The 13795-nt window shown below is 34.6% G+C and overlaps 1 protein-coding gene across 22 annotated transcripts in view; it reads left to right on the forward strand.

The window, feature by feature from the left end:
* The window catches only part of nrxn1a (neurexin 1a), a 1087315-nt gene that overhangs the window by 471993 nt on the left and 601527 nt on the right, over window positions 1-13795 (forward strand). For 15 of the 22 annotated variants that reach the window (XM_051919388.1, XM_051919392.1, XM_051919399.1 and 12 more), the window contains 2 exons: window positions 4438-4641; window positions 7660-7686. In XM_051919388.1, coding sequence (XP_051775348.1) covers window positions 4438-4641; window positions 7660-7686 — 231 coding nt within the window. The remainder of the gene's footprint in view (window positions 1-4437; window positions 4642-7659; window positions 7687-13795) is intronic. The other 7 variants (XM_051919393.1, XM_028821069.2, XM_028821070.2 and 4 more) reach the window with 1 other exon arrangement.

Raw genomic sequence — 13795 nt, forward strand, 5'->3', positions numbered from 1 at the left:
TAAAAATTAGTAACAGTAGCATGCACAGGCATCTTCCTAACAGCTGATATGCAACTATTAATGCAATGAGAATGTTTCCTAGTATTGCCCATATACACTAATTATTTAATGTAAATTGTTATTTTCAATTACAGTATTTAAGGCTGGCAATTCTTATTTCTTAGTTACCTTCATTTTACTGCAGTTAGAGGGTGGTCCCATGACTTCTGACAGGAGAGTGTATTCTTTAAGATAATGTGTAATTGTACATATATCTTAATTTATTATTTGATATTTAACAAATATTGGTGCGACATAAAAAAGTATTCTTTCATGTATATGGTATATGTTGTTGAAATGTTTTTGATAGAATACAATATATGATTCAAATGGGATTGAAGAGTATACAGCACTGTAATATTTTGGTCACTTTTAGTACTATGGTCGCAACTGTATTATACTCAGTAATAATACATCTGAAATAGTGAAAGAGACTTTCATTGGTGATGAAAACTGGAGAGACAGATGGAGAGACAGATGTCACAGCCATGTTCCTGGCTTCATCTCTAGTTTTCATTGCAGTTCTCCCACAAGTCTAGGAATTTACAGGTGTGGGTGTTACCCTTGCAGATTAAGAGAGGCAAATATAAGGCCATGGCAGCAGCAATAATGATAAATTAACATAGAATAAGTGTCTTCATGGTATCCATAATTTAAATATGTACAGTATGTGCTGAAAATATCCATCCAGAATGATAGTAAATAATGTTGAAACGTGCCTAATTAAAAAATAATAATCACCAGGGTACATGTCCAGTATGTTATTTCTGCAAAGATTTATTTATGAAACAATCAAGAAACATTTGTTTATGCATTGGTTTAAGGATGAGAATACATAAGAACATAAGAAATTTGACAAACGAGAGGAGACCATTCAGTCCATCAAGACCATTTTTTAGCTAAGAGCTAAACTTTTAATATCTCATCCAGACACATAAAGGTTTCTTTAAAAAAATACATAGTGAAGGCAAGGGGGCACCAGAGAGCCCCAAACATGAACACATAAGACAGCCCCGGTTTCAAATAAAGGGTGTTTAATACACAATACCTCAGTATACACAAGCAAAAAAAACCACAAGTCCACTGTTCTTACCTTCTCTCTCACCAGCACACTGCTCTCCTCCAGTTAAGTGTTGCCTTCCTCCAACTCGTCTGGACAAGGTAGTGTGGTCCCTTTTATTGAGGACCTGGAAGAGGGCTGTTGCTCGTTGGAAGTACTTCTGAGTAACACAGAAGTCCCACATAACAGGAAGTGCCTCTCCCTGCAGCGCCCTCTTGCAGCATCCATGGACCCCAGCAGAGATGTGCTGCCGGACTATAATTCCTAACATTCCATGCTGCTTCCTGAATGGGTGCCGATATCAAGGGCCGCTGCTCTGTAGCAATTGTGGAAATAATTATCCCCCAGAGACAGTCCTTCCCAGACCTCCTCTTTTATTCTAGCCAGGGAAGGTGCTATACATAATTCTGGTCAGGATGCCTGTCCATTTATCTGGGGCTTCTGTCGGGGCAAGGAACCATCTTACATATACATATATATATATATATACATAGTTATATATATATATATATATATATATATATATATATATATATATATATATATATATATATATATATATATATATATATATATATATATATATATATGTGTGTGTGTGTGTGTGTGTGTGCGTGTGCGTGTGTGTGTTAGGACTTTTGGGACTGCTATGTCACAATTTTTACAATCCTAGCTTCTTTCCTTCTATTGTCGGTTTGTATGCTTTTCTCTTTACTTTTCGTTGGCTTGGCTCTCCTTAAAAGGTTTGTCATAATGTGGATGAGCACACATTTCCTGCATAAAATAGAAATAAAATTTCCTGCATCTGCTTATTTAATCTGTTTTGATTAATCTATATATACAGTGTAAAACCAAACACCACTGAATCACTCATCACGAAATCTCCCGAACCATGAGGACTTGGGACTTGAAATTTGGAATGTAGGTTACCCTTGGCCTATAGGTGCTCACTAAGAAATGGTTTTAAAAATTTTGTGATCCAAGCGTGAAATTTCTTATAGTTTTTTAGACCCATTTGTATGTCTGTCTGCCTTTCACGAGAGAACTACTTAACAAATTTAGATCGGGTTTTTTCTATAATTTGCTTGAACATTCTGTTGATTTTGCAACTTTCTTATTGCACTAAGTATCATAGTTACCTTGCGGTACTGATTTATTAGCGTGAATCCGAATGAGACTCATTGGTCTGTGGGGCCCCCCTCAATCACATGTGTGCCACGGGGCATAACCTTAACTCTGCTTAGCTAGCAAACGAGAGAACTACTTAATGGATTTAGATCTTTTTTTTCTATAATTTGCTTGAACACAGGGTTGTGTTTCCAGACTCCATTTCCCATGCAACCGTGTGGGTGTCCTAATTGGGTTTAGCCCTGAGGAACCTGCCTTGTGGGGGAATGATCTGCCCCTGGTATGCTCATTCTCCTGGTATGAAAGCTTCTGTTATCCCAGACAGTTTTCCCTTCTGGGCACCCACACTATTTTATCACATTCTGGTTTTTATCTGTCAAAATATATTATTAATGGATTTTCTACTTCTAATTCTAGCACTATTTTCATCATAATATTCGGTGCTTCTTTTAGCAGATAACCTTATCTAATCTGAAGGATAAGGTCACCACTCAAAATTAAACTTTTGTGCTCCACCCTCCCAAAGTGGCTCTGTCTCCCTTTAATATAACACAGTTTTAATCTAATATACATATTAATTTAAAATGTTAAAGTAACTGTCCAAGGATTTATGCCCAAGATTGAAAAAAAATCTTTTTGGACAAAGCTAGCATTGTGAGTATTAGTTCATTTTTTGTTAGTTTACCTGCTAAAGAGAAGCGAAAGCAGCAGTATGTTATAGAATCATAGTTTAGTAGAAAGAAAATCCTTTTTCATACTGAATTATAGTAAAAACATTATAATCAGTATACAACATATAAAAACTCTTCATGCCTGGAAGACATCAGTTCTCAGTGGTAAGCATTAATGGGACATCTGAGTCCAGTATTGCCATGTGGCAGATGTGGTACATCACCAGACAGCTGGTCACCTTGGCCTCTAGAAGGTGTGTCCCATAACATTTCTTGAATCAGCTTTGGCATCTTAAGCAATACACAAAAACCTTGTACCTTAAAGGGCTAGGATGAGAGTGGGTGAGAAGGCATCTAGATAAGGGTTTTCTTTTTCTGACATGCCTTTACAAATATTGTTTCATTTGGTTGTTACTGTATATTTGTATTTGGCTGGTTCTCAATTGACTTTTATGGCCATAAGTGTGGAATACAAAGTAAGCATACGTTTTATAGAAACAAAGTGATTAATAAATCAGTGATTTTCTAGCCAAAATACTGACTATAGATACACAAATAAAGGGATTCAACTGTATGGAAGAACAAATAACAGAATTACAGATGTGATTTATCGATAAGCAGGTTCATCTTATTAAATCATTGTCTGAAAAAACTTGGTGCACTTAATAGCTTTTATTAACATGGTACAATAAGAACACATAACAAAGCATAAATTAGAGGATTATAGTAGCTATGTTAAAAACTGCCTATATTTGATGTTCAGTGCATTCCATGCATTCTTTTATATAATCAAGAGGGGCTGAAGCCCAATAATTTATGTTCCTGTCTTTTAATACTGGGCCAATACAGTGTTCAGAGCAGATCTTACACTGGATGAATTCCTATACATGAACAGTAATCACGTGAACTTTAGATGCCTAATACTGTATTAATGTGTAGATAAATCTTATCAAAATAGAAAAGCGTAAAATGAAATGCCATTTCATTTTTCAGTTGCTGTCTTTGTTTATTGAAATAATCCCTGTCGCTGGCAACTTCTAACCTCAGTTTAATTGTTTTTTTTTTTTTGTTAGGCTCATTTGAATGCCAGCTAATCCTTGGCTGTGTAATTGAAGTGAACTGCAGTTTACAAAGGCTCTGAGAGCACATAGCCTTTATGTTCAGTCTGAAAACAAGCAATTTATTTGTTGTAAATACATGTATTATAATCCCAACAATTTAATTATATTTTATGTCATAACATCAATACTCATAAATATGATCCTAATGGTCAAATATGTTGCTATTTTTCTATGCTAAGTGACAATTAGCTGCAGTTAAGGTGTTTAAATTCACTATAATTTATTTGTTTAAATATTAATAAACTAAATTGTGTTGTGCCTGTTAAAACACACATCATTTACCTGAATTTGTAAATTTAAATGTTATGTTTTGGATTTTTTATAGAATTCCTAAATAACTTTTTTTTTATTAATAGAAGTATTTCAAGAAGTGTAACTTTTTTATTAATAGAAATGTATCTGTTGTTTTTTTCTCCAGAGGCTACAATTCTAAGTTACGACGGAAGTAAATTCATGAAAATTCAGCTGCCAGTGGTGATGCATACTGAGGCAGAAGATGTCTCACTACGGTTCAAGTCCCAAAGAGCCTATGGAATTTTAATGGCAACAACATCTCGGGACTCTGCAGATACCCTCCGCTTAGAGCTGGACGCAGGACGCGTTAGACTCACAGTCAACCTTGGTAACCTAATGCAGTCCTAATCACCCTCTCAGTTATGTGCATGCTAACTTTTTCCCTTCCAATACTTTTCAACATTTTAAGCATTTCATTATTAGGCTACTTTTACCTTTTCTCTTTCATATTTACAACACAAAAATATTTATTACTACTTGCTATCCTTTTTGATTTAATGTTAAAAGAAAGATGAGCCTACCCAGTGATACATGAAATTTATTGTAATCATTCTAAATGACTACAGTATTTACACACAATTACTCTTAACATTTTATATTGTTACATTTTTAGCTAATGGAAAAATTAAAACTGAGTTGGAGTTTAAATAAGATATACAATAAAATAATATTGTATTCTTTCAAAAATTGGAAGAGAACAACTATAATAATGTCACATTTTGGTGTTACAAGTAGGCTTTTCTTTAAAGTAATTTGAATAAAAGTACATTTTATGTCATGGTTTTGGTTTATTTTTTTCATTGTTTTAATTGTATAATTTACTGTATTAAAATGATATCTGTATTTGAAGAAGATGAGATACAAACCCTTCAATGGCCAAAGTCTGCGGCCCTTAGCAAACAGCCATGTGAACATCAAAGTACAGCCCTTAGTACGGTGGAAATGCTTTACACGCAATAGACTTTGTTTTGCACATGTGATGGATGACAAAGACTTTTCCTAAACATCTGAGTTATTTATTTGTTTCCTAGGAATTCCTTCTCTTATCTTTTACTGGTTTGTTTAAAAAAAAAAAGATTTAAAAAAGAACAACTTTTTAAACAGTCTTAAGTTGTCACTGATTCTTTGTTCGTTCAAATATATATATATTTATATATTAAAGGAAGATAATATTTATTGTCATTTATTTAATACATTGTAAAATACCAAAGATTATTAAAGAACTCTGTTTCCATTTACCATACTGTAATTTGGTATGGAGAATAAGACTGTAAACTAATAAAGAGAGCACTTATAAAGTACACTAACAGTATATAAGGGTATGCAAAATTATTATCGTGAGAAGATTTTTCTGTTGTTTGGACCTATTTTTAATATCCACAAGCCTTACGAGTACCCTCTTCATGTGGATAACAAATCAAAAAACACTACTGTGTATCTGTATGTGCACCTTCATGTATGGACACCTAGGAGAAACTTTGTTGCTTTAGTATAGAGAGGACAATTCCGAAAGAAATAACCACCAACTATACTCCTTTGAAAATATATCTTTCTCAACATGCCAGTACTATGCACCATAAAGCATGAAAAAATGATCTACAAAAGTCATCCTCTCTAGGAAGCAGTAGTGATTAAGTGATTGAAGTTATGATAAAATATGCCAGAAGATGAAGGCATGATGTGTGACACATGCCCCCCGTGGATGCAGATTCATGCATCCAAAAAGAAAGCTATGTTGTTACAAAATGGCATTCACTGTGAGGGTGTTTGTACATATTGGTCCATGGCTGTTTGCAACCACTTTTCTGTTGCGGTTGACAACACATGACAAACTGAGCTACATGGGGAAAGAACCTGCTGTCATTCATCTAATGGCCCTTCTCAAAGGGTTTTGCTTCGGTTGCATCTTGTAGACAAAGAGCGGCCACTGATACTTGGAATTTTTGAATCTGTTAAAGCGTAGATGTATTGTCCCATATTGTCCAGTGCACTACCAGTAACTTTAATAATGTTAGAATGTAAGTGAAACCCCTAAATATTTTAAATGTTTATCACTTATTATAGTAGTGCACATTAACATTGCAAAAGAATGAAAGTACAACTGTTAAAATCTTTGAAAAGAAACATATTAACTCTTAAAACAGGGAGTATAGTTTCAAAAAAAGATAAATTGTACAACTAAGAACTGATGTTTTGAGCCCCAGTCAAAGAACATTTCTTGATTACCTTAATAAGTATAAAATTCAGTCCATTACAACATTGTTATTAATGACAAATAGACATTTATTTTAAATGCTGTGTATTCATTTTCCATTTTCATGAAGCCTTAACAATGTGACTGCAGTATATTGAGATGTCTGTGGTTTTTCACAAAGGCAAATGTCTCTATACTGTACATACATATTGCATTGTATTTTAAAACTAAATATATTATCCATTAATTGTTTGAGCAGCTTACTTCAGTTACCAATAAGGAGAAGCCAAAGCTTATTCTGATAGTGTCTGCTGGAACCAGCCCTGAGTGAGGAGCTACCTCATTGAAGGGCACATCCACACACACACACACACACCCAATCATACCAGCAGGCAGTTGCCCACACAAGAACTGTTTGGGCTGCTGGAGTTAAAACCTTTAGATACTGGGAAAATGAATCATATTTCCACAAGCTGGGAGGTTCAGTAGTTAAAGCCACATGATGCCCTGCATTATAATATAATATATTTTATTAAATTATTTATACTCCAACATATATAAACCAACACATATACCATAGGTGTGCACTGCTCTTACTCTAAGGCTTTGGAATCCTGCAGCCTCACTGGATGAGCATATACATTAATTTATATTTTTTTTTTTAGTAACTTTGGACTTTGACTTTGGTCTCTGTTTAATAGTTTAGCAAACCTTTGAGAAGATCTTTGGCATCAAGAACATGTTAGCTATGCATGACATGCACCGTACTCCATGGTGAAAGAGCAGCAATTGTTTTTTCGTGTGCTCTTTTACATGATAAGAGAAGGTTGCAGTCAGACTGGTTTACATGTAACTTGAAATTTTAATTCTAGTACATGTTCTGAGATAGGTTGCCAAGTAGCTCAGTTTGACAGTGGCCATAATTTGACATTATTTCATGTAATGTATGCATTTTTGGGTAGGATGATAACGTATTCCAATGTTTTAAGGCAAGCTGTCTTAACTAGTGCTTAAGTGCATACAAAATAGTGCAAGCAAATGGCCACGTTAATGTGTTTGTCCCCAGAATGGTGGAATGTATATTTATTGGTTGTCTGCAGCTGTTACCTTGAAGGATAAATTTACATCTTTCATCTATTCTTCCCCATCTAGACTGTATCAGGATAAACTGTAATACCAGTAAGTGGAAATTAAGATTTTTTTTTATTCTACTAATCTATTTTATCACAAATGCAAAAATGTTTTTAATCCGATATCTCGTTTTTGGAAAAGCTTTTTATGTTTCGCTTTATATGTTTTATTATTATGTATCACATACTTATCAAGAATGGGTGTGAAAAATTATCATTTTAAAATCTGAAAATTAATTTTTACATTTTTAAAGACGTTTTAAAAGGTTGAATCTGAAATTTCAGAACAGTGAAGATATCTTAGATATATAAATGGAATGAATAATTTTTCCATAGTTAGTTACTTTATGCTGCTGCACAGATCAGATTTATGATAGTTGACTATTCCAAGGATGATTTTTTACGCCCTGTTATTTCAAATTAATAAACCTCAAAGTCATAAATTCAAAGTATTTCATATGTTATGCATGATTCTAATGTAGAAGTATGTTAGTAATGCATGAACCTTTTCTCGCTGCATGTAGCGTTAACATGTTAACAGTCTAAACAGAATAAGAACTGTTAGTTTATTGTTTAAATCTGTTTTGATTCTATTTGTTGCTTCTGGCTTTTAACACAAAGTATTCTATTTTCAAGAATTTAACAATTATATGCTTGTAAAACAGCTTTCTAATTGTTCCTTATTATTTTGGGCTTAGGTTGAACACAGCACTAAGTGCCTTCATTCTCATTATAATTGTGTCAAAGCCTCAGTCTAACAGCAGCAGAACTGTTTTGATTTTTTCACATTATTTTATTGTAGTTTGTTTGTGAATATAGAAGAAGTCAACTTATGTTTAGTGCTTAAATATAAAAGAGATTTAAGGAAACAACTTTATAAAAAACAAAAACAACCGTACAATGGTGCAATGGTAATACATTTTTATCACCTTTTATCAAAACAATATGTTTACATATTTTCAAACATTTGCTTACATTACTGTATATGGGAGTTATTTTAAAGTACAATTTCGCAAATAAGCAGCAGCTACCATTTATTTACTGAAGCAATGTTTGCAGAATATATGCAACACTTAGAACTGAACATATTAGTTTAAATTTGATAATTTATTAAGTACAAAATAAACTTAGGCCATTCTGGTAACAAATCATAGAGCCCATCTTTTAATTAACAGTTGTAGCTTTCCCTTTATTTACGTGTATATACTCATGGTAATGTGCCTCATTGGCATTACCAGCAGATAAATAAAGTTAATTTTATGTCCTCTGCAATTTTGAAAGAGAGGCATTGATTTTGGAGAAAAATTACAAATAAGGTGTAAAGAAATAAAGCTTACCTTTTTGTCCATGTGCAGAAGGACGTCTTCGATGACGATATGTGCGGCTTCTAGGGAAGTGTCAGGGAGGGTTTCGTGTGAGAGTGCCATTCACCGGCAGGGATGGCATTGTGTGTCTCCCATGACTTCCTAGCACTGGAAGATAAGGGAAAGTGTGAAGCATCTTAGTGTTGGCCTGCCGTGGCTTATAAAAGGGGATCCCATTTCGGTAGTTGTCAGGGCGGTAGCCATGCTGAGGGGGGTATTTATGGGGTTGTGGATAACGGTGCACTATTTATTTACTTTTTTTCTTTTTTCTGTATTTTGAATATTTTTCTCGATAAAGCCTATACTACACACTGTTTGGAAGAGCAGCTTCCTGACTTGGATTACTGTGGAGGACGACAAGTTTATTTTGGTTTTTGTGTGTATATGGGTTTCCCTAGTTTGTGTGCATTTTTTCTTTTTCCTTTGGGACTTCTGTCATCATTTTTGGGCACTGTTTTTGCGTGTCCTTTGCTGTATTTGGACTGTGTATAAATATCTATTTTCCGTAGGAAATTATTTTTATTTTTTCTTTATGTGCACCTGTAAATAAAACCGCCCTTTATTTTGCAAAACTCAATCCTTTTGTGCCCGTGTCTCCCTGTCTTACACCACCAACCTGGGCACATTCGGTCCCGCATACTAGGCACCAAGAGTGCAGGCTGGTCTCCCCCATTTCCCACTACACGGGATGTCACAATACTGTATAAACGTTCACCAAAATTCATGAATATAAGAATATACGGTGAGCTCTAGACACATTTCTACTCTTGGTTCATATTTCTGTTTCACATTCAATTAATGGTAACTGAGGTTCCTCGCCTCTCGGGTCTCTTCCAGTTACTTAGTCCACTGGTTGATTAATGTTTGTTTTTGTGTCTTTAAGTTTTTAAGTTTTTGTTCCTATTTTGCTTTGTCTTAATTTTTCAGTATCATAGTTGTAAGGAACACATTAGTATTTAATTTGACATTCTGTTTTTTTTTCTGATTTGTCATTACTTTTTGGTGTGTTTTTTTCATCATTCTCTGTGCCTTTGTAAATCAGGAGTAACAAAGGAAAAATCTTTGTAGTGCTCAAACTGTAAAAGTGATAAAAAACAAAATCACTTAGGAAATAAATCCTAGCTTTGAACTTTATGTAGTGTTACTTGGTAGTAGGTTGAAAGATGAAACAACTCCCATATCTAATCCTACTATTGTTATTGACTTTTGTACGGCTCTATCCATAACAAAAGATTTTTAAAATTTCTGCTGCTCAAAAATAAATCTGTTCCTTAGAACTTCCAGATTGCTTCACTGAATGTCAAGATGCGGCTGTTTTGACAATGCACATTTCAGGTCTGTACTCCGTTTTTATCCAAACATTGTTTTGATGAAGTCATTATTTTTTACCGTCATGCTTGTATTGTCCCGTTACCATTTTATTAGTACTGATTGCAGATATCACCATGTAGTGTTCTTTTTGATGAATACTGTTTTTACATATCGTTGTTGGCAATCGCATAGACACAAGAAGTGGAAAAAGTGATGTCAGCCCACTGTTGGTATTTAAAATGCTGTCTACTATCAATGTCCAACCTTCTGGATATTTGTTTGAATTCTCACAGTGCATTGGCCATTCAAAAATATATCTAGGAAGTAAGGATTTCACTTTTTTCCATTCAACTCTGACTTTTCTGTTTGCTTATTGAGCTTTGGTATTGTGACCAATGACCTTTTGGTTTCTTTCATTTGCTTCTTTACCTACTTTGTTCACCTCTTATTTCCTGGTCATTGCCACTGTCTTTCATTTGCACTTTTTCTATTGTGGCAGAACATAGAATATGTCAGGTGCCAGTTAACGCTAAATTTGTTGGGCCATGTCAGTACACTGCTGTATGGGATGTTGTTGTCGGCATTGCCTCAGTATTTGTCAAATCAAACATTAAATGCAGTTCTAATGTCTTTAAAAAAAGGGAACTTTGCTAATGACCTTAGTAGGTTTTCCACTACCAGGGAAACTAGGATTTTAATTATTTTGTTGTGCAAATATATTTTATATAGGCTTTAGAGGGGAACCCATAGACTTCAGACTAATTAGGTGGAAAGCTATACTTGCCTCTTTTAAGAATGGTTGCTTCATATAAATATATACCGGTGTATATATATTTTAATTTGACATTAACTCTTTATATATTGCTCACAGTTTAAAAACATGTAAATATATTAGAGTTTTAAAATTAGCTTTATAAAAAGAACCTTCCTTCAAGAAGTTAAAAAACTACCACTAGTCCAAATAGCTTGACGGTCTTCATTGTATTTTCAAAAGAATTGACAATTTGCAAAACCTGTTTAAAAATGCAGTCTACAAGTTTCTTTTCATCCATCCATTTCTTTAATGGATATTAGTTCTTATTTTCTGAATAGAGTTTATATAATGCCTGTTATTGATTGCTTAGCTTTGAATAAACTTCCTATAAAACTTAACATTTATTAAATAACATGGACGTATTTGAAATGGGAATGATAGCTGATTTGTCAGAACAGTTATGTTCATCACATTAAATCCTTGTGCCTTTTTTGGCTGAAAGTTGTATCCTGCAAAATATAACTATGATGTGGGTAATACTTGTAGTCAAATTCTCCATGGAAGTATGGTGTCACTAGTGAAACAGTTGTTACTTATAAAGAACATAAAAATCTATGATAACGTTGCTCAGCAAAGATATTAACAGGTGGAATGTCAGATTCAGCGGTTTGGAAAATAGATGGATGGATGTCTTGTTTAGGTTAGATTTAACATTATTTTCTTTTAACCAGCATAACAAAGTTAAAGGCAGCCACCTTGTACTGCTTGTTTAATTGTCAGCTACTAGATGGTGCCCTAGAATACACAATTCTTTTACAGCTAAGTAGCAGCATTCATGTTTTTTATAATTTTCTGTGCTTAATGTGTAGTATCTGGGATTGGCACATGTGGTCATCCCAACTTTCCATTCTGCAGTGTTTAGTCCTCCCAACTATTTTTTTACATACGGATCTTATAGTATGGTTTTGGACACATGATAATACAGTACAGTAATTGCCAGTACGACAAAAAAATATTTTATTGCCCAAAGTCACCAATAGCCTTATCATCATCATTCAGATTTAAAATGATAGTCAGATAAATACTTGCACCACCATGGGGCATTGTAGACAGTTGCCCCTTTCTGCAATTGTTTTTATTGTATTGTTCACATCTCAGTCAAGTTACAGCTGGAATAGCCATGGCTCTTACTCGTTTTCCCCTTATCGGAGCACATCCCTTTTCGATGGCTTTCAATGATCTGTAGAGAAGGATGAGGTTTAGTATTGCATCTGTTCAAGCCCTAATTGTGAACCATCCCTGATTTTGAGGTTTGATTGACATTTTTGGCGGGGACAGTTGGTCAAGGGGGGCTGAACTGGATGCAACACCTGCTGCTTATACTTGACTAATCTCTTGGGCTGGTAGTCGTGAGAGTAGCACAACAATTTTCACTGTGCTGCATATCTGTTTTTAAACAGCAGTGCAAGTGCTACTGGGGGACAAAGCTTGTCTACTGTGTTTCCTTGTTTAACGGTGCGATGGCACACATTGTTTCACAGAAGTTTCCAGACCCCCAAACTACTCAACCTTGATCGTGTGTCATTTCCTTGTGGCACGTGATGCTTCACAAGACCCCTGGATCACCAACTGAATGCACAAACTTCACGGGGGACACATTTACAAGATTATTGAGATTTATACAGATAAATTGTGCAGTTTATATTTAAGTTAAAATCTTATTTTTTCATTCAGTTTCCCAACTCACAGTACTGTATATGGTTTGATTTGTCATTCAAAAATGAGAAATGTGGCTTCTTCATCTGCAAATGTGGTTTTATTTTTGCATAAATCAAACATTTTCTAGGGGTGTGAAGCATAGAAAAGGTTGAGAACCACTGGTCTAAATAATCCCTGACGTTAACCTTTTATATTTTTGTATTGAATAAATTTTTCTGTTATAAATTCAGCTTGTGTTGTTAAAATAAGTGACGGTTTATCCCTTTTAACAGGCTTAGGTATTCAATCATCCTTTCAGTAGAGATGCTGCTGCTCTGGATCGAGAGGAGACAGTTGATGGTGTTAGATATTAAACTGAAAAAGCCTTCTGTAAGTGTGACTCAGGAGATGTTCCTGCTGCCACCAACAGGGTGGAGACCCAGGTGCAGACTCAGGACTTGCAGGAGCGATTTTATTTCTCAGTTGGCCCAGGAGCACTGGGGAATTCCTCAGGAAGAGCTGGAGAATATTGTTAGGAAAAGGGAGGATAGGTTTTTCCAGCTTGGTCTATTACCATGGCTACCCCTCACTTGGAGAAGTGGTGGAAAATGATTTAAGTTCCTTATGATGATTATAAAAAAGTGAATCAAAATATACTACCTATGTACAGTATTAAAATGTGATAGTTATTTTTAAAACAAACTTTATCACAAAGTTTCTTTCTAGTTAGTAAATTATAATAATTCTAAATTGACCAAATGTGTAATATTCACAATTTGAAATTAGTTACTGTAGATAAGTTGACCTAGTCACACATTACCTCAGACTGTAAGAGGCCTGGGTTTACTTAAATTGCTTCTTAAAACTATAAAACCCAGGAGATTATAACAACAGAATAGTGCTAAAAGCCCAGTTTGACATGGTATTGGAAATGCTTCACTAATCAAGCTGGTAGCTCCAGGGCTTATTCTGCTCAGAGTGAAATCAGCGATTTCAGAAGAGACAGCATCAAACATTGGCCACAATTGTCT

The sequence above is a fragment of the Erpetoichthys calabaricus genome, chromosome 15 (genome assembly GCF_900747795.2).
Source record: "Erpetoichthys calabaricus chromosome 15, fErpCal1.3, whole genome shotgun sequence".
NCBI classification, from domain to species: Eukaryota; Metazoa; Chordata; class Cladistia; order Polypteriformes; family Polypteridae; genus Erpetoichthys; species Erpetoichthys calabaricus.